Consider the following 24,664-nt stretch of genomic DNA (forward strand, 5'->3'; position numbering starts at 1 on the left):
AGCCAGACTGCTGGCCGTTCTCTGGCAAGGAAGGGGGCAGGCAATGTCTCCAAGCCCCCCGAACTCCTCCTGGCCTGATAATTCCCCCCTCCCCGCACTAGGGCCTCCTGTCCTACACAAACTCTGCCCCTTGGAACAGCTCTGCTTAGCAGGGCCTTGGAAGACTTCAGCCACTGCTGTGGGGAGGGTGGGTGCGGCCAGCAAGCGGATGCAAGGCTGAGCCTTTGGGATGGTGCTTAAAGGTACCTGCACCCAAATCCAGAGTGGTGGGCTGGTGCGGCCGTGTCCAGCGGGGTCTCGCCGTGGAGCAGGGGGACCGAACTCCTCATCCTGTGACGTCCTGGGTTTCCTCACACGTCGCGCTCTCTCCCCCAGGGCCGGCTGCTGTCCTTGCTGGATGACAACACCCTGCACCTGTGGGAGATCGACCAGAAGGACGGCTATTCGCACCTGGAGGAGACCCTCAGCTTCACCCTCCCGGGCCGAGCAGGGTTCGACAGTGCTAAGTACTCACCGCCGCCCGCCTCCTTTTGCATGCGTGTCTGGGGAGTTAGGGCTGTGCTGGAGCAGGACAGGACCTGGGGTCTGCTGGGTGCCGAGTGCTTTGTGTGTGCCCCTGGTTTGCTGACCTGGCCCTGTCCGCTCAGAGCCCAGCTCCCTCGGGCCTGTGCTGGTTTGTGCATCATCCAGACCTCCCAACCTCCTGGAAACGTGGTGTCGACCCAATAGCTGCTAGTCACGTGCAGCTAATTGGCCGGTTGAGTGTAGCTAGCTGGCGAAGGGAGCTGGTTGGACGCCACGGTCCTAGAAGTTCGGCACGAGGGGCCAGTTTTAATCTCCCTCCCTTTGGGGAGCCTACGGTCAGGATTTCGCCTGCCGGAGTCTTGCTGGTCATGATGTGCAAACCGGGGCCCCTCAGACCCTGGTGGGGTTTTGCAGAGCTGGACACCAATAGCTCAATTGCTGCCGTGTAAACAGAGCCAGCTTACCTAGGAGGAACGTGAGGCAAAACCCACGGACTGTACTTTGCTCATTTTGGGCACTTCTGCAACATCCACACGTGAGGGAGGTGTTAAAGCCGCAGTTCAGGCACTGGGCCCTGTTGCAAAGCGCTTGATGAAACGCCAGCTGTGAAACCTTTAATCGCTCTGCCTTGTGAGCCTGTCCAAATAGCCCAGATTTTAGTGTAAAATAGCTTGGACTTGTTGAACTGAATCTAAGTTTCTGTTGTCCTGTACGGGCCACTCTGAGGAAACCGCCGACGGGTATTTAAAAGGCCAAACATCCCCGTTTAATTTTATCCATCTGGTTCAATCACTTCTCCTAAGCAGCAGTTTCATTCCTTCTCCCCTCCAGGAATCTTTACCCTGGCTCTGTGGTTTCCAAAGCCTTCCCTTTTGTACACAGCTGTATAGTTCTCCTATCTCTCTGTTGCCATGGGAATGGTCGCATTGGTGGAGAAAATAGACAGAGCTTGCGTGGTTGAGATTAGCTTGGCTCTGCAGACACCTCTGCTTATAAATGGGGAAAGGCAGCATGGCTGAGTAACTGCCGGGGGAACAAACTGAAGTCTGAGTTTCAGCCTTTGCTGGACTCTGCAAACGCATGTCTTTCAATTAAAAAAAAAAAAAACAACAACCAAGAAACAAACCACAGTCTCCTAAACAAGCAGCAGTGATAACAGGACGGAGCTTGCAAAAGGTCTGCCAGAGTTTATTCTCAAGCTTCTCTGTGCTGGGGCGAAATTTGGCTGCAGTGTTGCCAGATGCAAAAGTTTGGTTTTTTTTAAATTATTTAAATCTGCTTGGCCTCATTTTACTTCAGGGTGGGGAAGGACAATCCCACCCTCATTCTCATGGGGATGGGCTGGATCTTTTGGGCCAACTAACAGTGTAAATGAAACCTTGAGTTCATTTTACGGGTGCCTCTGTCTGCACATCTTACTCCTCGGTTCTGAATGTAGCCCAAATATACTCTGTAAAATTTGCTACCAACCACTCTAGGTAGGTAGCACCGTTTCCTCTTTCTTTAAAACAAATGGATGCTATTACGAGTTCAATGTTGCAGCCCCTACGGTTGAGGGAAATGCTTCTGCGATCTTTCTGAAAGACCAGAGAAGAATTTTTTTTCCAAACCTCAGCGGCATTTGCTGCCCAAGCCTTGAATTGCTGCACCTGCCCACAATAACCAGCACGGAATTAATGAGTCTCTCTGGGCATTGGATGATAAAAGAGCAAATGTTAAATGGCAGAATTTCAAAAAACGCTGAGATTTTTAACTTGTACAATTACAAGCGCAGCAGAGGACCGTGTTCTCTTAAAATCGCCTCCGGCCTGATTTTTCCGAAGTGCTGGATGCCTCGAATTCCAGTTGAAGCTAATGTCAGCTGATGCGAATCCTCAGCATCCTTTTGTGAGCAACTTGTGCAGACGCTCCGAGCAAAGAGTTACTGGTTTTTGCACATATGGTTGCTACCATCGCGTGCTCATGTGCTGCATTTTGCAACTACAGCTGCTCAGCTGAGGCGATCACAGTAATAAAAACGAAGGGGTAAATTCTGATGTCCCTCTGGCTAGCTTTGGAAGATGCAAGATCCTCTTCCTGTGTAGCAGTCCCCTTAAATGAAGGCTTTGTTCTGGTGCTGTTTGCATCATTGAGAGCAGGCAGGGGCACTATTCATGTTCTGGGTGGAAAGTCCTGTGAAGCAGTAAGAGGGCTGTGGAAACTCGCCGCGCACACACAGCGCGTGTGAGTGGGCGAAGGAGCGCCAGTTGCTTTACATAATGGTATGGTGGCCCTTCTGCACAGATACCTGCCTATTCCTGTTTACCGCTTGGTACGGCCGCAACCTGCCAGTGCAGCAGCTGGGTTTACAAAGAGACAGCCCTGGGCAATCTTTCTTTGGATCGAAGACTTTCGGAAACAATACAAAGTAGGAGCAGAGGTTAACGGATCACTCGCTTAAACAATGAGACGGGTACAAGTGACGTCAGGTACTTAATAGCAGGGAATAGAAACGGGCCCAGCTATTGAAACAGCCATTTGGGAAGCTAATGAGCAGCAGTAGTTAAATTGGGGTGACTGATCTGGGCAGGAGACCTGTCTGTCATTCCGATTTCCCAGGTGATGAGCAGGCTACAAGGCGATGCCGTCGTCGTTCCTGGCTCCAAATCCTCCAGTGAAGTGGTGTAATGGGAAACCCAGCTGCTGCGGTGTCAGGTTGAGGACCACGGGTGGGATCTGCTGGGTTACAAATCCCAGGTCAGAGTAGCTGCTCGCTCCCGATGGACGACGATGGCTGGAAAAGGCACCGTCTAAGACGGATGTTAAAGCCCCTCCTGAGTTCTAGGCCTGGCTCGGGGTACGTCCCAGTGCTGCTTTGGAGCTCGCTCCCTGAGCCGGGGGTCTCATGCGCATGGAATGCCAAATCCCCAATGAGCAACGGGGTCAGCCTGGTTATTGATGGGGCCCTGGAGGAGCTTGGCTGGAATCGCCTTTTGGCTTCCTTCCATGCTAGGCAGTGCTGCCCCCTGCTGCCTCTGTGTCGGCACTACATCTTTCAGCTCTCATTCACTAGGCCCAGGGCAGCCGTGCTGGTGGGAGAGGAGGAGTCTGCACAACTGACTGACATGCAGACCCCTGCCCTCGGGTGGAGTGGGTCCTTTTATTACTGGAATCGCTGAATGCCGCTGCTGGGCCTTGAATTCTCCTCTCTCAAAATCCAGCCCGGTGCTAGAAATCTAAATCCCCCTTTAAAAGACCATGATGCCCAAGCAGGACTTAACGTCACTTGAAAGCAAAGATAGGGTTGCCAGATGGTTTAACAAAACATACCGAACACCCCCCTCCCCACCTCAAAAAAAAAAAAAGCGCTGTGCCTTTAAATGAGCCCATGCTCCTCACTCCCTGGTCAGACATGGCAGGGAAAATTGTCCCTGCCGGGCTTCTGTCCAAGAGAAACAGGAAATACCGGATGAAATGTCCGATATTTTCTGGGTTTTTTTTGGTTTTTTTTTACTGGACAGGGGACCCGAATAACAGACAGTCCGGGCGAAAACTGGACACCTGGCCACCCTCAGCAAAGAGGCTGCCTGGCTAGATAGGGCTCAGCTTGTAAGATGGCAGGTGGGCTGAGGAGGAGCTTACGAGAGACGGGCAGAGCAGGCACCGGGCGAGAGTTGCCCCAGCACTGAGGTTGTCAGACTCTCGGATGCCTCCCTGCGGTGGCTGCTTTTGGGGGTTCCGCGACCCCTTCCCCCACTGCCTCTGCTGGCTTGATGGGCAGGCGGGCCTCAGGGGTGCACAGCAGGGAGCTGTCTTCTTTGTCCGGCGTGCAGGCCTTTGAAGAGCTCACAGGCTAGAGTATAAGAGGGAAGGCGATTGCTGTCCGGGGCAGTCGCGATCCTCTCCTGGGGTCCTAAACGTCTTCGTCGGGTATAGACAGAGCCGCTTGCCTCTCTGTCCCCAAAGAGTCGCCGCGGGGTCTAAAGCCAGTTATAAACATGCAGGCGCCAGTCTGCAGGCTCGGTTCCCCCAGGCTCCTGTGGGCCAGGGTCCATCTCCACCAAAGTGGAATGTCTGTTCCCTCCTTGCGGGGCCCTGGTAGCTGAGGCAGGTCAGGGTCCTTGGGGGATACGCTGATGGCAGGAACTGAAGCTACAGTCGGTAGGAATTGAGGGAGCTTTGTCCAGGCTTGGACCCCGAACGGACGTGGCTCTGCTCAGTAGATTCTCGTGGGCAACCTTTGGGACCCACTGGTGTCCTGCGCTTTGGAGGGCCCATAAAAGGCAGCAGCTGCAGTTGCCCCAGTATCCGCCGGAGGGAACCAGCCCACGCTTCTCTGTCAGCCACGGTGCATCCCCTGGAGGGAACGGGGAAACTCCTCTCCAAATGAGCCACTGCACCGTTGCGCATAAACCTCCTGCCTCTCAACTGGCGTGGCTCTCATTGTCTGAATCTTGTCTTCCCGGCAGCTCTCCTCCCAGCATTACCCGGGTGACGGTCATCCTGCTGAAGTCTGCTAGCGACGTGGCCTGCCTGGGCACAGAAGGGGGTGGCGTGTACTTCCTGGAGCTCGCCGGCTTCACGCTGCGGGAGGATCAAACCCTGTATCAAGAGGAGATCCTGCAGAGGTGAGCCGGCCTAGGCGGCTGTGTGGACGGGTGCTGCTGGAGATCGGCTCCTGGTGGTAGGCGCCAACGTACACGGCCGATGGGTCTGGGGAGAGTGACCCAGCCTGGGGCGGCTGTGGCTGCCGACCTGTTAATGTTCCCCGTAAAATGGGGCTGCTCCCTGGCAAGCGTGGAGCCTGCTGCCGGGAAGAGGGTCACGCTGAGCCGCTTCAGGGTGGAGCTGAGCTGCCTGGAGGCTGCCCCCTTGGAGCGCTTTCTGCAGCGGCCTTGGGGCTGACAGAGAGCAGCTATGCGGGTCACTCCCCTCCACCAGGCTGAATAACTGGCTAGGACAGAAATAACACACGCAATAGCCGCGAAAGGCCCGTGGTAACGAATGGACGTGTGGGGTAATGAGGCCCATGATATGCTGACCTATAGGAAAAAGACACTTAGTCATCAGTAAGGTGAGGAAATACAAATACGGAGAAAAGGAAACCTCGCCGACTGTATATGCATCAAGCAGAACGACGTCAGCGTCACATACGATAAAAGTGCCATCCCGGCCTAGGGGCGGTAGGAGGGCGTGTAGTCCTTGGGAGGTGACAGCATGGTGGGGAAGGTGCAGGCGATGGGGAAGACGATGGCGAGCGCCCCCGGTGCTAGAAGGAATGGTGTGAGTGTATGGAACGGAAATACAGCTGCCTGTCTCCCGTGAACCCGGGGGGTTTGTGACTCTGCTAAATGCATTAGGGAACTCTATTTGTAAATGGACAAGAGTTCTGGAGTGAGCGTTGCACCTGTGCACGTCCGGGTTCCCAACCAGAGAATCCATAAACACGGGGCCTGATCCTGGGAGAAAGGACCCCTCCACCGTAAAGGTGGTAACTGGCAATTCCTAAGTAATCTTGGAGCAGGCACCGCTGTACGATACCTGATCCTCTCCCGCATCCCCGAGCAGGACGTGGGAAAGACCGAAGCGGGTGCTGCGATCAGAGACTCCATCCCAGGGCTCTCTCAGCCTAGTGGGCAGGACTGGGGGGTAGCTTTGTGCAGTGCTTGTGCCCAGGACTGGGGGTAGCTTTGTGCAGTGCTTGTGCCCAGGACTGGGGGTAGCTTTGTGCAGTGCTTGTGCCCAGGACTGGGGGTAGCTTTGTGCAGCGCCTGTGCCCAGTGGCGTTCAGATTAGGTTTGGAGCCCGTCCCTTGATATGTGGCTCCCTAACACGCCTGCCTTACCCCTCCGACGGGCCAGGAGGAAGGCAGGTGAAGCTGCCGGTTCTGTGCCCTGTATGAAGAGACTGCTCTGACTCTTCCGTCTGCATCCCGCTGGCTGTTCGGGATGTTCACGCCCTCCTCTAGGGCAGAGAGGACACCCTCTTATTCTTCCTCCCCACCACACAACAGCTGGGCGGCGCTGTCTCCCCACAGGGCTGGGGAGAGGTGAGAGCAGAGAGCAGGTACCTGGCTGCATGGCTCTTAACCAGCCTGGTCCCCCCCCTTGCTTCCCTGCTAGCGTGCCAGACGACTACCGCTGCGGGAAGTCTCTGGGGCCCGTAGAGTCGCTGCAGGAACACCCGCAAGACTCCTCCAAGATCCTGATTGGCTACAGCAGGGGGCTGGTGATCGTGTGGGACCAGAGCACCAGAACTGTCAGCCACCTCTTCCTGGGCAATCAGGTACCTCGGGTGGGGTTTCATGGAGAGCATCATGTGCTCTGGACTGTGGGTGTCCCGCTTAGGCACGGACCACGGGAGCTTAGCTCCCTCTTGTCAGTGGCAGGGAAACCAGGCCTGGCTGGCAAGGACCCGTGGCCAGTGTTCTCCCATAACGTTTCCATCCCTGTGTGGAATAATTTTTTATACACACTGAGGAATGTGCACCACCAGTAGACACAAACCTAGCTGTGGGCACTCTGCTGATCAGCTGGGCAGCATCTGAATTTCTCCTGCGTGGCCGCAAGCACCCAGCTTACAGGGAACACCACCTGTGGCCAGAGGGACAAGGATGCTTTTGATTTGCCTCTGCTGCCTTACAGCAGCACCCGTGATATTGCAGTGCTCCCCAGGCCCCCATTGCTGTCCTGATCCCCCCTCTCCGGTATGAAGTGCTGTCTTGTCCCCTTGTCCCTTTGGGAAAAGCAGATCCTTCCCCGGCTGTGTTTGCATAAAGGGGATGAGATGCCCTGGGTCTCTCTCCACCTTGGGTTGATTGGCCACATCTGTTCCTTGCAGCAGCTGGAGAGCCTTGGCTGGGAGCGGAGCGGCAGGACGGTGGTGAGTTCGCACAGCGATGGGGGCTACATGGTGTGGGCCATCCACAGTAGCTGCCAGAAGACTCTGCAGCCGCTCATGTCCACTATCCCCTATGGTGAGTTGGCGTTGCCTCGTGACCTGCCCGCCTTGGTCCCCTGCTCTAGCCACGGGCCCGAGGGCCGTTTCGCCTTCTACTGGGGTTTGTCATAGGGATGTAAGCGACTAGTCGACTACTCGATGAGCAGAAGCTTGTCGGACGGTCGAGTAGTCACTCAAAGAGAGGCAGTAAAGAGAGGCAGTAAAGGGTGCGAGCAGGAGCCCGTGATGGGGGGGGGAGCTGGCTTAAAATTTGGTTTTCCCCCCCCCACACACCTTCTCCACAGAGGGCAGGGTAGGCAGAGACATCCTGACTGCTGCTCTTCTGCCTTTGAAATGTACAAGAGCCGTGGGTGGCTCTTGTACATTTCAAAGGCAGAAGAGCAGCAAGATAGTGAGCTCCTTCCCCTATGGCAGGGTTTCCCAAGCAGGGTTCCTCGGAACCCTGGGGTTCTGCAGACCGTTGTCAGGCGTTCCGTGAGAAATCGTGGAATAAATAAATGTTTTCCTTACAGTGTAAGCTGACATATACAGGGCTCGACAAATCGGTGAATCTACTCGACCGTGGCGAGTAGGTTTCAGCTGGTTGCCCCGTTCACCGGCGGCATGCGCAATGCGGGTCTTGCACATGCGCAGTGCGGGGCTGGCGAGTAGATTTCACCGCAGTTTGTCAAGCCGTGTGTGTGTATAAAAATAAATTAAAAAACCAGCTCTTTACAAATACATTTTATTGACAATAATTTAGAAGTAATTGAATTGTGCTCCCTGCTGTCAACTTTTTCTGGCCAAGCAAACATCGGGGTTCCTTGGGATATGGAAAATTATTTTAGGGGTTCCTCCATGGGGGAAAGGTTGGGAGTCACTGCCTTATGGACTAATCGAGTCGTCAATGGAAATTCCATCGACGACTCGATTAGTTGATGAATCGAAATTTAACATCCCTAGTTTGTCATTATCCCCCTTCTGACTTCGCGCAAGCCCCAGGGCCTTATTGGAGGGGAGGCGGGTATGGAGCTACAAGGAGAGTCTCCTGCCTGGGGCATGAACTCACGTGGTCAGCTGTGCTGTTCTCGACAGGGTGCTCCGAAGTGGCCACTGGTGGCCTAGGGCTTAGGGAGGGGTGGCCGTGGGACAACTGCTGTGGCATGTGCCCCTCGCTTGCCAGCAAATGTTGTCTGAGCTACTTGGGCTCTGAGGTTTAAAGGGACCCTGCCTGTAGCTACATCTTGAGGCTGCCAGTAGCGTTCAGCTCCCCAAAAGAACCCTGCCCCCCAGAGGGCAACGAGGGCTTCCCCGTGGGCCCTGGGGGTGGGAACAGGAGGCTAAACCTCCTTCACTCGTGGCGCGAGACGGAGCCACACGCAGTAGCTGGATCGGGATCCCTGTAACTAGGATGCCTCGGCTCTGCGGCTTCCTTCTGGAACCGGCCACTCTCCTGTTACCTGGACGGCTGGAGCAAGCCGGTGTCTCCAAGCCTGGGCCGGCCACGTGCTGCTAGCGGGGTGTTTCCCCCAGGAGTTCCCTCCTGGAACCCGACCACGTCTGCTTGGCGTGCTGCTGGGCAGGGAGTTCAGCTCCCGTGGGGACTTTGGTGATCTAGGGGAGGGTGGTCTGGAGGCTGCTGGATTTGCAGGTGATCACTGAGTAGCCACTTTCAAGTTAAGCCCATAGCAGCTCGTGACGGTGGTGTCCTTTGGGCTGGGCTGGATGCTCTGGTGCAGGGGACACCCGCTGCTGTCTCCCAGCACCGAGAGCCCTGCTGAGCAGCTGTCTTCCTACAGAAACAGCTGGGGGCTGCTCCTGATGTGGACAGGAGAGCGGATGGACTCCCAAGCCAGCGGGGGGAGCTGCTGTGGTACAAAGACGGGAGTGGGGTGACTTAGGGGGGCCCGTCCGAGGAGCTGGGGTTGCGTAGGGAGGATGGTTTTAATGTGGCGACTCCTTTGTTCCAGGTCCGTTTCCCTGCAAAGCAATCAACAAAGTCCTGTGGAGAACCTGTGAATCTGGGTACGGGCCCTGCACATACAGTCGAATATTGTCGGGCAGCTGGGGAGGGGCACTTCGTGCTGCTCTCGCAGGGTGGTGACCGGGGAGGCCGTCCCCCCGAGCTGTGGAGGAGTGCACGAATTAAGGGGGGAGGCCGTTAGTAGAAACTTTCTTTTCAGAGCCTGGGCCTACGTTCCCGTTACGAACGCTCCTCTTCGTACAATGGACGCTAAAGCGCCGCGTTTTCTGCCCTAGCATGTAGGCTTCTGGGCTAGCTAAACCATGGCCCCCGGCGCCCTTGAGCGAGACGGAAGTGAGGTAACCCCTAAAAGCAGGAAGGGGGCTCGTTCCACGCAGGCGTGACGCTCAGGAGCAGCAGTTAGCGGCCAGTTTGTAGAGTGCATGGCCCTGGGGAAGCGACTGGGGTAGTTTGACTGCAGTCGGTCCTGTCGGGGACACAGCGCTTGGCTGCATTGGCTAGAACCAAAGCGGAGAGAAGGTTTAAAGGTGGAGGCTGGAGGGAGGGCCCTAACCAGAGCCTGGATCCAAGCAACCCAGGGCCTGAAGTTTGCCGAGAGGTGAATCAAAACCGGGATTCTACCTTAGTGAAGTGCAGCTCCTGGGCTGTCTCGAACCCCACTGCTCCCTTGTCTGGAGAAACGCCCGTACGGCCGGCCTCTCTGCTCTGCCTCTCCCTCGGGGCAGGTTGGCTCCACTGCGCAGCACGGCCTGTGTTCTACGATTGCTGCATTCTTCTAGTCCCGCCCGGGCTGCGGGGGAGGTGGGATGTCTGGGCAGAGCTGGAACACAGGAACACTTCCCAGGACAGCCCCCGTTCAAAATGCCACCAGCAAAACTCGGGGGTGACCTCCTCTGTACCACTCAGGCAGCTGGGTGCCACACGGGCTGTCAGGAGAACATTGTGCGTTGGTATTCCGGGGCTGGCCAAGGTGCCCTGCTGCCCGGCCAGGGCTGGGAGCCTGGCTTCTCATGCCAGCCGAGTTCCTGGCATCACCCCCATCTGTCAGGTGCCACTTTCAGCTAAGCCCCTCTGCGGCCCCTCCCCTGCACGTTCACTCTTGGGCAAGGTAGAATCCCCACAAAGTCAGTCCAGGTAGGGTTTTCCCAAGGGTGTTTTGGTGGGACATGGAGTTCCTGCAGGGGCTTGTGAAAGTCTCGGCCGGGAGGCCCCACGCCCCAGCCGGTGGGATGAAAGGAAATCCTATAGCCGGCTCTTTCTCCCTGCCTGCAGAAGCCACTTCATCATCTTCAGCGGGGGCATGCCACGCGCCAGCTACGGGGACCGGCACTGCGTCAGCATCCTGCAGGGCCAGACCTTGGTCACCCTGGACTTCACGTCGCGTGTGATCGACTTCTTCACAGTGCATAACACGGAGCCAGAGGAAGGTAGGCGACCTGCTGTTCTGAACTGAGCCCGCCTCAGTTTCCCTCCCCTGCCCGACACCTGCTGACGTCGGGCTGTTCTGCCTTCTAGAGTTTGATAACCCCAGTGCCCTGGTGGTCCTGGTGGAAGAAGAGCTGGTGGTCCTCGACCTGCAGACGCCCGGCTGGCCTACGGTTCCTGCCCCCTACCTAGCGCCCCTCCATTCCTCCGCCATCACCTGCTCCTATCACATCTCCAACGTCCCCCTGAAGCTGTGGGAGAGGATAATCAGCGCCGGGGAGCAGCAGAGCCCACGGCATTCTTGTGTGGTAAGGCAGTGCCCCTGCTGGAGAAAAGCCACTGAGCTGGATCTGGGTACGTACAGCGCCTGGCACAATGAGCCGGTGTTGTCTGGTGGAGCCTCTGTGGGGCGTTGTCACGCTGATCTGGCTCGACCTGTGTCCAGTTGGGTTGTGAAAACACCCACCTCGATTGGCTTTGATGCCAGCCGCAGGGAGGGGGGAGAGAGGGGGCTGTGCATAGCGGGGAGCCCCCCACAGACCCATGGAATGTTGCTCAATGTTTCCTCCCGTTCTGCGTGTCTTCCAGAGCTGGCCGATCAACGGAGGGAAAAACTTAGCCCAGGAACCCAGCCAGCGGGGCCTTCTCCTGACGGGGTAAGTACCACTCTGCCTCCGTCCCTTCGAAGGGCCAAACTTTCCTCAGTGCTGCCCTAGAGACGGGGTCTCGCTCGGAGATGCCCTGGCAAGTGTCCCGGGGAGCAGCATGCAAGAGATCGATGAGTCTGTCTACACTACAGTTGAAACCCCGCAGCTGGCCCAGGCTTGGGCCAAGGGGCAGTTTAATGAGTTTCTGGGGCCCTCCTGCCTTGCAGGGCATGTCTCCACGGCCATGAAACCGCCCCGGAGGCAGCTGGCCGGAGCCAGCCGCAGGTTTTTAATCGCAGGGGTAGCTACGCACGAAGGCAGGCAACGTGGGGGCAACGGAACCAGCCCAAAGCAGGGAAACCCGGAGGAACTGCCCAGCCTGAATCCAAGCATCTGGCAGGTGCTGGCCCCCACAGCCGCCCCTCTATTAGAGGGCCCACAAGGGAGGGCAAAGAGACGGGGGCTGGGACTTAAAATGGCTGAAGCTAAAACATGCTTGGAATAACAGGGGCTTCCGTCGTGCCCCAGAGGCAGCCAGTGCCTCTTGGCTCGGGTCGGATGGGACCGAGGACTCAAGGGCAGTCCTCTCCCTGGCTGGCTGCAAGTCAGGGCCGGCGTCTGTGCGGAAGGGTGCTCTCTGCCACAGCAGGGTAGCGCTGTCCAGCAGCTAGAGCAGGGGCCTGTGAGATCTAGGTTCACCGCTGCTGGACTGCGGGGCAGGGGACGTTGCTTCTTGAGAGTGGGGAAGGGATGAGGAGTGTGAAGTCAGGAGGCTGGGCGAGAGGTGTGGGGTGTGAACAGATGCCGGGGAGAGATGGGGAAGTCCCCCCTCGGAGGCTGGGTGGGCGAGCTGACCGCTCTCCCCATTGAGCCTGGCAAGGATGCCTCCCTCTGTTTGTTTTTCCTTCCCCTCGCTCTGTGGAGGGTTGAGCTTGGCTCCGCGTTGGCTGACGCGTTGCCAAAGGCATCGCTGGCTGAGCGCTGCCCCAGCTCCTCCGGGCTTGTTGGCGGCCGCAGGCCTTCAGGCTGGCACAGGGGAGGAGGGGGCGATGGAAAATTCGAGGCAAACGTCAGGCTGGGCAGAGCCTGCTTTCCCGCGGAGGCGCACGCCCACGGGGGCTCCTGGGTGGCTCGCTGCCCTGCTGGCTCTCAGCCCGCTCTGGAGCGGAGATGGCAAGAGCCGATTTGGCACTGGCCAGAGCTTCCCTCCGCAGACAGCTTGTGTGCATAGTCCTGCTCTGCTGGTTGCGGGAGCCCAGCCCGGAGACGCCATCTCAAGCCGGTCTGCCTGCTGCTAGAAAGGCCAAGCCGGGGACAGCGCGGGGGGCTGGTCAGTTACTGGTGAGCCAAGCCCGGGCGGTGGTGGTAGATCCCATGCCCGGCGCCCGCCTTGGGGAGCTGTCCCCATTCCACAGAGCTCCGGGAGGGGGAGCAGGAAGCAGCCAGGGGCGTCCCTTCCTCGCCGAGGCATTGCCGCTCGGCTCCTCCAATCCCCAGCCGCCCACGTCGGCCTTTTCGTGGGCTTCGTCCTGGAGCAGCGTGGCACTCCCCGAGGGGGGGGGGGGGGGACGACCATCGGACCCCCCCTTTCTGCGGGCGTAGTGCCCTAAATGTTTGCTCGGTGGCGTGTCGGTTCCTCCCCAGCCCTCGGCATGCGAGTTGGGTGGATTCTAGGCCGGCTGGCTGGAGGGAAACATCGGCTTGGCTTGTTGCTAAGCAACCGCTTCCCTTCGAATCCTGGGACTGCCTAGCGCTAGTGCAGCCGAGGATGAGGCAGGGTCTGCAGCCGCCTGCCTCCCTCCCGCCCCCCCCCCTCATTGATACTGATCAGGGCTCTGAGGCGCCATCCCGAGGGCATCACCGCAGTGGCAGGGGGCCGCTCCGTGACCCGGTAGCTGGTCCGGGATCCAGATGTGCTGTGGATTCGAAGCATTCGCCGCTTGGCTTTGGACCCAGTTGATCTCTGCCGCCCTCCCTGTGCCAGCCGGCCCCAAGGGCGGGGAATGCTGGCTGAGGGATTGCTGGGGACTGACACGAGCGCCAGGATCTGCCCTGACGGCCGTGGGCCGGGGAGGCTGCGTGCGATGGCGTCAGCATGGCAGAGCCACTGAGCAGGCGTGAAACAACAGAGTCCATTCCTGTCTTGTACCCCCCTCTACCGTCCTGTGCGCACACGCTGCATCCCAGGTGGGAAACGCTTGGCAGAACGTGCGGTTGGCATCCCCCCCGCCCAAGTCCCCTGCTGCATCTCGGTGCTTCTTCCGTCTTTAAGTGCAGGGGAAACAGGTTTGTCGGGGTCCGGGTTAAGAATCCATCCCTTTAGGGGTGAACGGCCTGGGAAGAAACATTTAAAGCTAGGAAGCTGCATTGTCTGAGTAGGGCGAGTGGAGGAAGCTGTCTTGGGAGCTTTTCGGGCACCCTCGTTGCATGGCTGCTCTTGCCAAAGCCAGTCTTCACAGCAGACTTCTTGGCTGCCTGTATTGCTGTTGGAACACACAAGTGTCTGGGCATTGCCATGTGTTACAGCCCCACCGAAAACCTTCCAAACGTCAGACCAGCACGGTGCAAGGCCCTTTAAACCGCGTGGTTTATTGTAAGAGAGATTCCTGCTCTTTGATCATTTATCTTCTCGTGGATGCTCAGCTAGTGAACGGACTTTCAGGCTAAACTGTGGCTAATAGAGGGTGTTGCAGGATTCCACCTGCCTGTTTAGTGGAAAGTGTGTGTTTAAAAACCCTCTGACTGGTCCCTCATTGGGCAAGTGATCTGGGCAAGCGATACTCCGATCTTGGGGATTCAGGTGCCAGATTCGCTCTTTCCGGTAATGCTGATTGCTGTGAGTTCATGGTTTTGTTTACTGCAGGGGCTGTGTATTCACATTTAAACAACATGACGGGGGATTCTTAGTGTTTGTCGTTCTCCTAGCAAAATGACTGGCCATGTATTTCATCAACTACGAGTTGGTTAATAACATGGTGAAAACCTCCTGATTGGGTGTTAGTTAAATCAGTGTTTTAATATGTACTGTTATCTTAATGCTTTGAGGAATTGGTTACTCAATTTTTTTCACCCCTTTTTGTACTGTGGCTGGCCAACGCCAGAAATTAGGTTGACCCAGCCACGTCACCCTGGGTGTGAAATTTACACCCCCAAGAGATGTAGTGAAGCTGACCTGAGGCCCGGTATAGACAGCACTCAGTCGATAGGTGTGACCTCTCTCCAGCCATGAAAAGGCCCCTTCTGTCGCTGTAGGGTCCACTAGAAATTCTGCCCCAGAGCGGCCATGCCCCTGTGGCCTTTCAAATGTAAACGCAGCCGGTCTCCTAGTCTTGCTAGAATTGAATCCTCACCGGTGTTCCCTCTAACTTATTCCATCCAGGTGCAGGATAAACGTTGAGCACTGAGGCATGTGCACACACGGCCGGCTGGGGGTGCTCTGCTCATCTGCTTGGGTGGCGCTTGACTCTCCCCTGGGTGGCTGCCCCAGCGCTCTGCTTTCGGGGACCGCTGGTCACTGCACCCTGCTCCTGCTGCTGTTCAGTTTGGAGCTGGTGGCTTTTTATAGCCTTTTCCAGACCGTACGCCTGGCTGTCGTGCAGATTGGTCCCTACCGTCTGCTGGCATCCGGTCCTTGTACTGAGTGTCTGGCCTCATCCTTGGGGGGCTTCCAGAGTCTCGCCGGGCATGGCTTGCTAGAGCGGAGCGTGGGTGGCTTTCCTTACGTAGCACGAATAGGATGTTACCAGCGGCAGAAGCTCTCTGGGGACCATGCATCTCCCGAGAGTATCTGTCTAAGGTGCCTTTGGTCCATGCTGCAGTGACTGGATCCTCTTCTGCCATCTGGCTTTGTAGTAGCTGGATGCATCTGGGCCTCCGCTCCCCAAGGCTGCCTCCCTTTATCAGCCGGTGGGATGCACCAGTGCTGTCCATGAGTCCGCCGCGATGAGCATCAGGCTGCCTGTGGGTGACGGGAGCTAGCGTGGCCTGCAGAGAGACCCCCGCGTCTGCTCCAGACAGTCACGTATGCGGGGACCAGGCAAGGGACAGATCAGCCGCTCTCCCGGTTTCTCCGCACTGAGTGGCATGTCTCTCCCTCTCCCCTCCCCAGGCACGAGGACGGCACGGTCCGTTTCTGGGATGCCTCCGGGGTGTCCCTGCGGCCGCTCTACAAACTGGGCACCGCCAACATCTTCCAGACTGACTGCGAGCACAACGACAGCCTCAACCAGGCCAGCGAGGAGGAGTGGCCTCCTTTCCGCAAGGTACCGCCCTGCGCCCCTTCCCCGTCCCTGGGGCAGCCCTGGGCCTCCTGCCCTGGCCTGGCTGGCTGCGGGCTCCCGGAGGCCTGTGGCTCGGATAAGGCCCCCCCCCCCCCCACAGGGCAGCTCACTGCCAGCCCAGGTCAGTAGCGGTGACAAGAACCTGCCATCTGATAGGGCACCCAGAGGGACCGACTCCCTGAATCTTCGCCCTTGCGGCTGAATGACCCGGGCCAGGTTGGCCCGTCCAGGAGGCGCGTGAGCGCGGCTTCAGTTCAGTTGCTGGAGGAGGTCGGCTTGGCTTGGCCTGCCTCGTGAAGGCTGGAATCGCTGGCCGGCCAGCACGACAGCTGTGCCTGCGTCCGATCCCAGCCTGTCGGCCTGAGCATCAGCGCCCGCTCCTGCGGTGTCTGGCTAGACCCATCCCCAGTGCACACGGAAGGGAGCTATCCAATAACGCAGCCCTGTGGCAGAGGCCGGGGACCCCTGGCAAGGGCCGGTCGTGCTGGGAGTTGAGGCAGGATCTGAGACCAGTCAATGGAGGGGGCTTGGGGGTGCCCATGCTGGAAGGAGACTCTGCAAGGGCTTGCGGGAGCCCTGAACGAAAGCTGCGTCCTGCCCCCTCTCCTGCCGTGTCTTGACCCCCTCCCCCCTTCCCTGTCTCCATCCCCCAGGTGGGCTGCTTTGATCCGTACAGCGACGACCCCCGGCTGGGCATCCAGAAGATCGCGCTGTGTAAATACACGTCCCGGATGGTGGTGGCTGGGACCGCAGGGCAGGTAGAGCAGCCGGGTGACTCGGGGGGAGGGCGATGCCGGCCGGCCAGCCCTGCTCTGCCTACGGGGAGGGGGAAGGGAGTGCAGAGGCTGGGGCAGAGCCCAAGTATTCGGTGGGCAGGGTGGGTGTCTCAGACCTTGGCTGGGGGTTTCTCCCTGGGGCTAGGGAGCTGACGCCGGGGCGTGTTTCCCTGCCGTCCCGGTGAGCCGGCCTGTGGGATGAAGGGCAGCACCCGCGGCTGGTGGATCTGCCTCGGGGCATGGCAGACTGGCGGGAGCGGGCGGGACCTGGCTGGGGAAGCTTTGTAAGTTTCTGATCAGCTGTGGAGTGTCTGCTCTGTCCAGCTGGCTTCTAGCTGAGCAGGGGAAATCCCTTGTGTTAGTGATCGGCTGCCACCGGCCACTGCGCTGGGCCCCCACCCACCAACCTGCGCTCCTGGCAGGAATGGACCAGCTGCTTCCTAGAGGAGAGGGCCCCCCCCCCGGCCCAGCTGAGACTCATTGAAACCCCGTTTGGCTTTGGGAAGAGGGGAGCCCTGAGTGGGGCGCTGGGGTGCCCCTGAGGTAGCGGCCGATGCAGCAGGTCTGGGAGGTGCTCCGGAGAACCCTGAGCCTGCTCTCGTCTACTTGCCGGGGCTCTGCTGTCACTAGCTCCGGCTGCCCCCGCGGGTAGCAGGGAGATGCCCCGGAGGGACCCGCCCTCAGTGCCGCTCTGCCCCCTCCGCCTCGTGCCAGGTCCTGGTCATGGAGCTGAGTGACGAGCGGTCCGATCACATGATCAGCGTGGCCACGGTGGACCTGCTGCAGGACCGCGAGGGCTTCACCTGGAAGGGCCACGACCGGCTCACCCCCAAGAACGGCTCCATCGCCTTCGGCCCGGGCTTCCAGCCCAGCGTGCTGGTGCAGTGCATGCCGCCGGCCGCCGTCACCGCCGTGACGCTGCACTCCGAGTGGAACCTGGTGGCCTTCGGCACCAGCCACGGCTTTGGGCTCTTCGACTATTACCGACGCAACCCGGTGCTGGCCAGGTAGGGGGGCCGGGAGCGTGCTGGGAAGGAGCCCCTAGGCCGGCTCCAGGCGCAGGGCCAGTCTCGTCCAGCTCGGTGCTTGCTCGGAGATGGAGCTGGTCCTGGCAAATGTGCTGTTGAGCCTGCCCCAGGCAGGGCTGGGCTCTAGGGGGGTTGGGCTCCTCTCCCCCCATGCTCATCCTGGCTGGGCCATAGAGTCTCCCCAGGCGTTAATGGCCAGGATGCGGCCACACCCCGGAGCTGCTCTGAGCTTGCAGGGGGGCACAGTGGGGTGGAGGGAGGGTTAAATATCGTGTGGCTGGCTCCTTTCCCGTGGGGAGCTGGCCTGGGGGGAGTCCTAGCTCCGAGAAGCAGGTGCCGGAGCTTGCTGTCCCATGCGCCGCTGCCGGCTTGTCGGTGTGCCGCCAAGGAGCCCCGGCAGCAGCCCAGCACTCGGCACGTACCGCTCCCTGCCTGGGTGAGCAAAGTGCCTGAGGAGGATCCCGACCCTGTTACTGGGCTGATGAGGCTTGGACGGTCCAGCGGGAGCCCGGGGGTTTCCACCCCCTCTGCAGCTGCTCTCCACCCTGCCTGGGGAGAACCTGGGCCTGCCCGGGGAGCTGGACGGCCGTTCCTGCTGCTGCAGCCAGAGGCAGAGCGCTGCATGGGGCCCATTGGGGACAGTTGCCAGGACGAGGTCCCTCCACGGAGCAGCCCCATAGCTGGGGGCAGGAGGTGCTCATCAGGGGGCACACGTGGGTGTCCTGGCTGCCCGCACGCTTGTGGAGCATGTTCTAGACCAGGGGTCTCAAACTCCCAGCCCGTGGGCCACCTAGGGCCTGAGCCGCTCCTCAATCCGGCCCCCAGCCGGCACGTGAGGCCCTGCGGCTAGGGGAGGGGGGCCCTTTGCCCCACCTCTTCCCAGGCCAGCCCCAATCCACTTGGCTCTGCTTCACCTCGTCCAAGCTGAGAAGGGGAGACTGGGGCGGCTGGGGCGGCTGCCGACAAGATGGCTCCGCATACCCCTCCGGGCCACGGGGAGGTGCCGGCAATGGCACGGACCTCGCAGCCGGAAACTGCTCTGGCCCCACTGTGCTGCCGGCGGTGGCAGTGGGGCCCCTGGGGTGCGGGTTTGTCACCTGGGGGGCAGCAGGTCGTGCCAGAGCATGCACGGAGGGCATGTGCAGAGCCGTCTCGAGCCTGCTGGCCTGCGAGGAGGCTTTGAGGCCTGGCCCTGAGGTAAACTGAGTCTGAGACCCTTGTGTTAGACAGTGTCCCTGCTGGGCCCAGGGTGCACCCCGCTAGCCAGGCTGCTCGGCCCTCCCCCTCCCCACAGCCACCTCGTGGAGCGCTCTGCAGTGAACGGGGACTAGGGATGTGAACGGGTAACGGTACCCGGGAGCAGCCCCCCTCCACAGCCCACTGCAGGAAGAGGGCTGCTCTAGCCCCACCGGGCTCGCACGTGGGGTTGGCAGAAGCAGCGGCCCCCGCAGGCCCCCGTTAGTGGGCTCGCTGCTGGAAGGCAGAGTTTTAATTCGACAACCAATTAAACGGCGTTTGCGGCCTCGCGGGGTGGCCGAGAGGCGCCCTCTGGTGGCCGCCGCCTGCAGAGGGGACTTACTGGAGGAGCTGTGCGGGGAGGGGTCTAGTCCCAGGACCCTGTGTTGACGGGTTACCTGAGAACCACCATGCAAGAGATGGGGGGGCCGGCCCTGCCAGGGTGGAGCTGGGTGGAGGCAGGGAAGGAACCTCTCTCCTGTGCACGTGGCGAATCCTCGAGGGCCCCCCCGGTGATGCACCCCCCCCCCCAAGCCGGTACCAGCCGCGGGGCCGGCGCTGAACAGCTCTGTGCCGCTGCAGGTGCACCCTCCACCCCAACGACTCGCTGGCCATGGAGGGGCCCCTCTCCCGCGTGAAGTCTCTGAAGAAGTCTCTGCGCCAGTCCTTCCGCAGGATCCGCAAGAGCCGAGTCTCCGGCAAGAAGAGGGTCGGAGCCAACAGCCCCTCCAGCAAGGTAACTGTGGGGCGGGGCATTGGGGGGCGCCGGCCCATCCTGAGCCTGCCCCTGTAGTGGGGGTGTCTCCAGGACTCCACTGCGGGGGCGGGGTGTTGGCTCTTTAACAAGGATGTCCTTTGTCCCAAGTGTGTGTGAAGCATTGGAGTGAGATGGGAGCAGAGCAGGGGGATTGTCAGACTGCTGAAAACTACACCTGCCCCTTCCCCATCCCTTGCAGCTGCTCCGCGCCGCCTCTGCTTGGCAGAGTCCTCCTGGGCAGATGGGGCCTGGGTTTCTAAAGTAGAAACCAAGCCGAATCCGCACTCCTGCTTCTCTCTGTGACATACACCTTCCAGGCCAAGCAGAACTGGGGCTAAGTGACCCATCCAAGGTCCCACGGGAAGTCAGTGGCAGCGGAGGAGACTTGAACCTCTAATGTCCCAGACTAGTGCCCTGATTAGCCCCTTTCTCCCTATCTCCCCACCCTCCCAGCTCCTGGAGAGTCCCCAGCTCCCCCTTGGGAGCCCCAAGAGGGGCTGTCCTGTGGGGCTGCTCCCTAGCTGTCTGCGGGGAGAAGCTGACCCCTGGTGAACTGGTGCCTCCTCCCCCAGCTGCAGGAAGCGAATGCCCAGCTGGCCGAGCAGGCGTGCCCCCCCGATGTGGAGATGGCCCCTGTGCAGAGGCGGATTGAGCCCCGGTCGGCCGACGACTCGCTCTCGGGGGTGGTACGCTGCCTGTACTTCGCCGACACCTTCCTCCGAGACGGTAAGGCCTGGCTGCAGCTCTGAGCGGGAATGCAGCCAGGGTGGGGATCCCGTGGGCACTGGGCTGGACCTACAGCTCCCCTGGCCGGACCCCTTGTCTGTGCCAGCCCTGAGTACACGGTGCCCAAGAGGCAGGTGTGCAGCACCCCGGTGCCCCCACGGGTACAGCCCTGCACTGAGAAGCGGAGGCAGGTTCTTCCGGACCTGGTCTGGCGCTCTCTTTCTGCCCCGAGGCTTGGGGGATAACAGGGCTTCTAGCTGTGCTGTGTAGTAGCTCTGCGGGGAGAGGCTCCGCTTTAAACCCCGCCTCCTTCAGTAACATCATGAGGCAGAGAGTTCCCCTGGTTAGCGCCGCCCGTGTAGTTCTTCCTTTGGTCTGTGGACTAGCCAGTGCTAGACCCACGCTCAGGAAGTGCGGATTGACCCGGGGTGGGCGGCTGTGCGAACACTCGGCTGCTGGGGAGGCAGACGGTCTGCCCGGTGTCCCCCGTTCACAGGGCCCCCAACCCAAGTGGCCTTGCACAGACCCGGGTGGCGCTGGGACCCCACGTTCCAGATTGCTGGGCCCAGCCCTGGGGGGTAGAAAATGCTGCTGTGAGGTGAGGTGCTGCCCGCTGGGCCCTGGGGCCGCCCTCAGGAGTCTGGCTTTTGGAAAGTCTGGAAGGGGGGAGGGGGGCAGAGCCTCTGTGCAGCCCTGCTGACACTGCTGCTTTCCCCGGCTGCTCAGCCGCCCACCACGGGCCCACCATGTGGGCCGGGACCAACTCGGGCTCCGTCTTCGCCTACGCCCTGGAGGTGCCGTCGCAGGAGAAGTTCTCGGAGCGCTCGGTGGAGGCGGTGCTGGGCAAGGAGATCCAGCTGATGCACAGGGCGCCGGTGGTCTCCATCGCCGTCCTGGACGGGCGGGGGAACCCCCTCCCGGAGCCCTACGAGGTGTCCCGGGACCTGGCCAAAGCCCCGGACATGCAGGGCAGCCACTCTGTGCTCATCGCCTCCGAGGAGCAGTTCAAGGTAAGAGGGGCGGGGTGGCTGGCGGCATCGGTGTGGGGATGCTGCGAGCCGCTGCCATTCCCCGGAGCGGCTCCCGCCCACGCCGGGCGACTTAGGTAGCGGGAGACGCTGCCTCATCCCGGCTTCTCCCCCGGGCACATGCCCATTCGCCAGGGAAGGACACGGCCACTCCTGGAGCCACGGGGCATTTCTGAACCCTGGGAAGGCAGGTTGGAGGGGCGGGCGCTGGGAGATTTTTAGCGCTGGCCGGGGTGCAAGGCCCTTGCGCTCTGCCCAGGAAGTCTGCGCTGTTCCCCAGACACAGCGTCCTTGGAGCTGGCGCTGGTGTTCAGGAACACGGTCCCTGGCCCAGCAGCTTTCCCGTTGGGAGACCGATCCCTGTGAGCCAGCCATGGGCTCTGGGCTGGTGGCGTGGGCTAGCGAAGGGAGCGGACGTGGCCGGGTGGGTATGCGGCCAGCCGGAGCCCTGGCACACCTGATCCTTGCTGTTCTGACCCAACTGGCCTGTGTCCAGAGCCCCTGTGTCACTTGCAGCCAGACTGGATCCCTTGCTCCATGGCAGGGCGCTGTCTGGGGGGCAGGACCAGGCCGCGCTCTAGGCAGCTTGCTCTCCGCCTCCCCCCAGGTGTTCATGCTGCCGAAAGTCAGCGCCAAGACCAAGTTCAAGCTGACGGCCCACGAGGGCTGCCGGGTGCGGAAGGTGGCGCTGGTGAGCTTCACCAGCCTGGCGTGCGAGGACTACACGGAGAACTGCCTGGCCTGCCTCACCAACCTGGGGGACATCCACATCTTCACGGTGCCCGGCCTGCGGCCGCAGGTGCACTACGACTGCATCCGCAAGGAGGACATCAGCGGCATCGCCTCCTGCGTCTTCACCAAGCACGGCCAAGGTGAGCGCGCCGGGCGCACGGGCTCCTTGGGCTGTTGGCTTGGCACCGGGTTCCTGCGCCGTGGGGGGCAGTGCTGCCCTGGGAGCTGGGCTAGCAGGGGCCCCCATCTTTCCGTCCCGTCTAATTTGCCCGCGTCTCTGCCTCTGGGCTCTCTCCTCCCCCCAGGCTTCTACCTGATCTCGCCCTCCGAGTTCGAGCGATTCTCCCTGAGCACCCGGAACATCACCGAGCCGCTGTGCTCGCTGGAGCTCGGCCGGCTTCGCGGCACCACCTGTCTCAGGTAGGCCGGCCGGCTGCTCAAGCTGTGCCTTAGGGTGTGGGGTGGGAACCCTGCTGGTCCAAAGCAAGCTGGCTGCTGCCGGTGGAGCATCCCTGAGTCCGTGGCACGGCTCGGATGGGGCACGGGGGAGGTGTGGGGGCCCGTCTGTGGGGAAGTCCCCTGCAGAAAAGCATCCTCCATAGCCGCTTGGCAGCCCTCCCCTTGGTGACGGAAAGACTCTCTCCTTGTCCCGCAGCCCCAATTTCACTGGCACGCCGAAACTGACCCAGGCCAACGGGACTCACGTGCTGCAGGGCTCGGAGGCGAACGGCTCCCCTGGTGACAGCGCCCGTAAGGAAACAGCTCGGACTCCGCACCTTAGTGCGGCGGGTGCTGGCGGAGCTGTGCTTCACGCCCGCTGGGCCGGTGATGCAGATGGGGAAACTGAGGCCTGGGTGCAGGGGGGCAGGACTCTAAGGCCTGGGGATCCTAGTGCTTTTCGCTGCCAGGCTGCCCCTCTCCTTCCTAGGCAAAGCCTGGGGGCTGGAGCTGCCCTCTCGCTCTTGGGGGGTGTGCTGCCTAAGGGGCGGGGTGTCTCCCTGGCCGGTGGTGGGAGGAGGTGCTGCTGGGTGCTGAGTACCCTTCCCTCTCCGGTGCAGGCAGCACCTCGGGCCAAAGCTGGGCCCTTTGGCAGGCTGGCACCAGCCTGATGCCACCCTGCTCAGAGCCGAGGGGTGGGGGGGGAGGGGTGCAGTGCAGCCTTGCAGGGTGAGCCATCCTGCTCAGCCCACCCCATCTTGGGGAATCCTCCCGGCCCGGCTCCTGCTCTGAACAGCTGCTGGGCAGGTTGGGTGCCGGCAGTCGGATGCTCCCTGGCACAGGAAGACCCACGAGCAAGTTTGGCACCGGGCCGGATGTGCTGTGTCTGGGGAGGGGGAGGATGTTGTCTGGGTGGGGCTGTCAGCTCCTCGCTCTGCTGGCCTGGGGAGCAGCCACGAGGCCTGCCCTCTTGTGGGGCTGGCACCCAGCGCCGCCTGTGTTCTCCTGCAGGGACGCCAGAGGAGCCCCAAGCTGCCTTCTCCCCGACGCCCATCGACTCACCGAGCAGCCTGGAGAGCCCCCTGGACACCACCGGGGACATCACGGTGGAGGAAGTGAAAGATTTCCTGGCGTGAGTTCATGTGCCGGGGCGTCGGGTGCAGCGAGCGTGAGCGTTCTCGGCCGGAGGGCTCCCATTGGGCCTGTCAGGGCCAGCTCTGCCCTGGGTGCTGTCTGGGCACAGCCAGCATCTGGGGGCGGGTGCACGAGACAGGGCAGCTCCCCTTTCCCGGGGCCAGTGGCTTTGTTCACGCTCCGGGCGCTCGCCCCCGCCCCGCCCTGCCACGGGATTGGAGCGCACACGTGAGGGTTGGGAGCTGCTTGTGACTGCGATCGGGTGGGACGTCGTCGGTGCCCCTCCGGAGGGCGCTGTGCATGCCCGGAGCTACCGCCCGAGGCCAGAGCTCTGCAGGGTTGGAGGGGCCGGAGTGAACCCTTCCTGCGCCTGGAGGGTGGCAGAGGATTTTCACCCTGGTCTCCTCCCCAGGGCTCATCCCCCCCTCCCTAGCTAGAAGGGTCCCGCGCCCCTATGCAGTGTCTGTGCCAGGAGCCCCGTGACCCGCCTCTGGCATGTGCCCCTGGCCTGTGAGCAGAGGCCGGGCAGGGGACTCCCAGCCTGTGCATGCGTGTCCCCCGAGGGGCTGGGATTGCCCGATGCCCCGGCCAGGGTCTGCCCCGGCGCTTGGGGCCGTTCTGTGTGCGCCACGGCCTGGAACCCGCCCTGGCCACAGCAGGGCCGGCCATGGGCCTGCGCGTGACCTAGCTGGCTGTCAGCAGGCGGCGCTGCGGGACCGGCGGCCCAGCCAAGGCTCGGAGAGTGCGTCTCGGCGGGCAGCTCAGGGATCCTGTGCGGCGATCTGGCAGCCGGAGCGCCGGGTGCAGGGGACGGGTCTGTGGCGCGGGCACCTTTGGACTCAGTCCCCAGGCTCCACTGGCTCAACGGCTTGGCCTGTCCCACGTCCCACCTTGGATCCGGGCCTGTGCCGCCCTGCTGTGAGGGGGCACGTGGAGGTGGGGGGCTGGACCAGCATCCCCTGCCTAATGGGAGTGCTGGCTCAGCTCGCCCTCTTGTGCCCAGGAGGAGGGTGGTTTCCGGAGCCGGGAG

At 61.0% G+C, this 24,664-nt stretch overlaps 1 protein-coding gene across 5 annotated transcripts in view; it reads left to right on the forward strand.

The window, feature by feature from the left end:
* LLGL1 (LLGL scribble cell polarity complex component 1) overlaps positions 1-24,664 on the forward strand; it is a 68,196-nt gene that overhangs the window by 39,695 nt on the left and 3,837 nt on the right. For 3 of the 5 annotated variants that reach the window (XM_089769317.1, XM_075899770.2, XM_075899763.2), the window contains exons 4-21: positions 376-506; positions 4,974-5,132; positions 6,627-6,789; positions 7,345-7,480; positions 9,414-9,468; positions 10,700-10,854; positions 10,943-11,160; positions 11,441-11,508; positions 15,608-15,761; positions 16,433-16,537; positions 17,270-17,562; positions 19,402-19,555; positions 20,149-20,302; positions 21,029-21,312; positions 21,938-22,202; positions 22,368-22,482; positions 22,718-22,812; positions 23,512-23,632. In XM_089769317.1, coding sequence (XP_089625443.1) covers positions 376-506; positions 4,974-5,132; positions 6,627-6,789; positions 7,345-7,480; positions 9,414-9,468; positions 10,700-10,854; positions 10,943-11,160; positions 11,441-11,508; positions 15,608-15,761; positions 16,433-16,537; positions 17,270-17,562; positions 19,402-19,555; positions 20,149-20,302; positions 21,029-21,312; positions 21,938-22,202; positions 22,368-22,482; positions 22,718-22,812; positions 23,512-23,632 — 2,825 coding nt within the window. Of the gene's footprint in view, positions 1-375; positions 507-1,665; positions 3,362-4,973; positions 5,133-6,626; positions 6,790-7,344; positions 7,481-9,413; positions 9,469-10,699; positions 10,855-10,942; positions 11,161-11,440; positions 11,509-15,607; positions 15,762-16,432; positions 16,538-17,269; positions 17,563-19,401; positions 19,556-20,148; positions 20,303-21,028; positions 21,313-21,937; positions 22,203-22,367; positions 22,483-22,717; positions 22,813-23,511; positions 23,633-24,664 lie in introns of those variants that run through there. The other 2 variants (XM_075899767.2, XM_075899768.2) reach the window with 2 other exon arrangements.

Source organism: Pelodiscus sinensis, chromosome 15 (genome assembly GCF_052426305.1).
Source record: "Pelodiscus sinensis isolate ZL-2025 chromosome 15, ASM5242630v1, whole genome shotgun sequence".
Taxonomy (NCBI): domain Eukaryota; kingdom Metazoa; phylum Chordata; order Testudines; family Trionychidae; genus Pelodiscus; species Pelodiscus sinensis.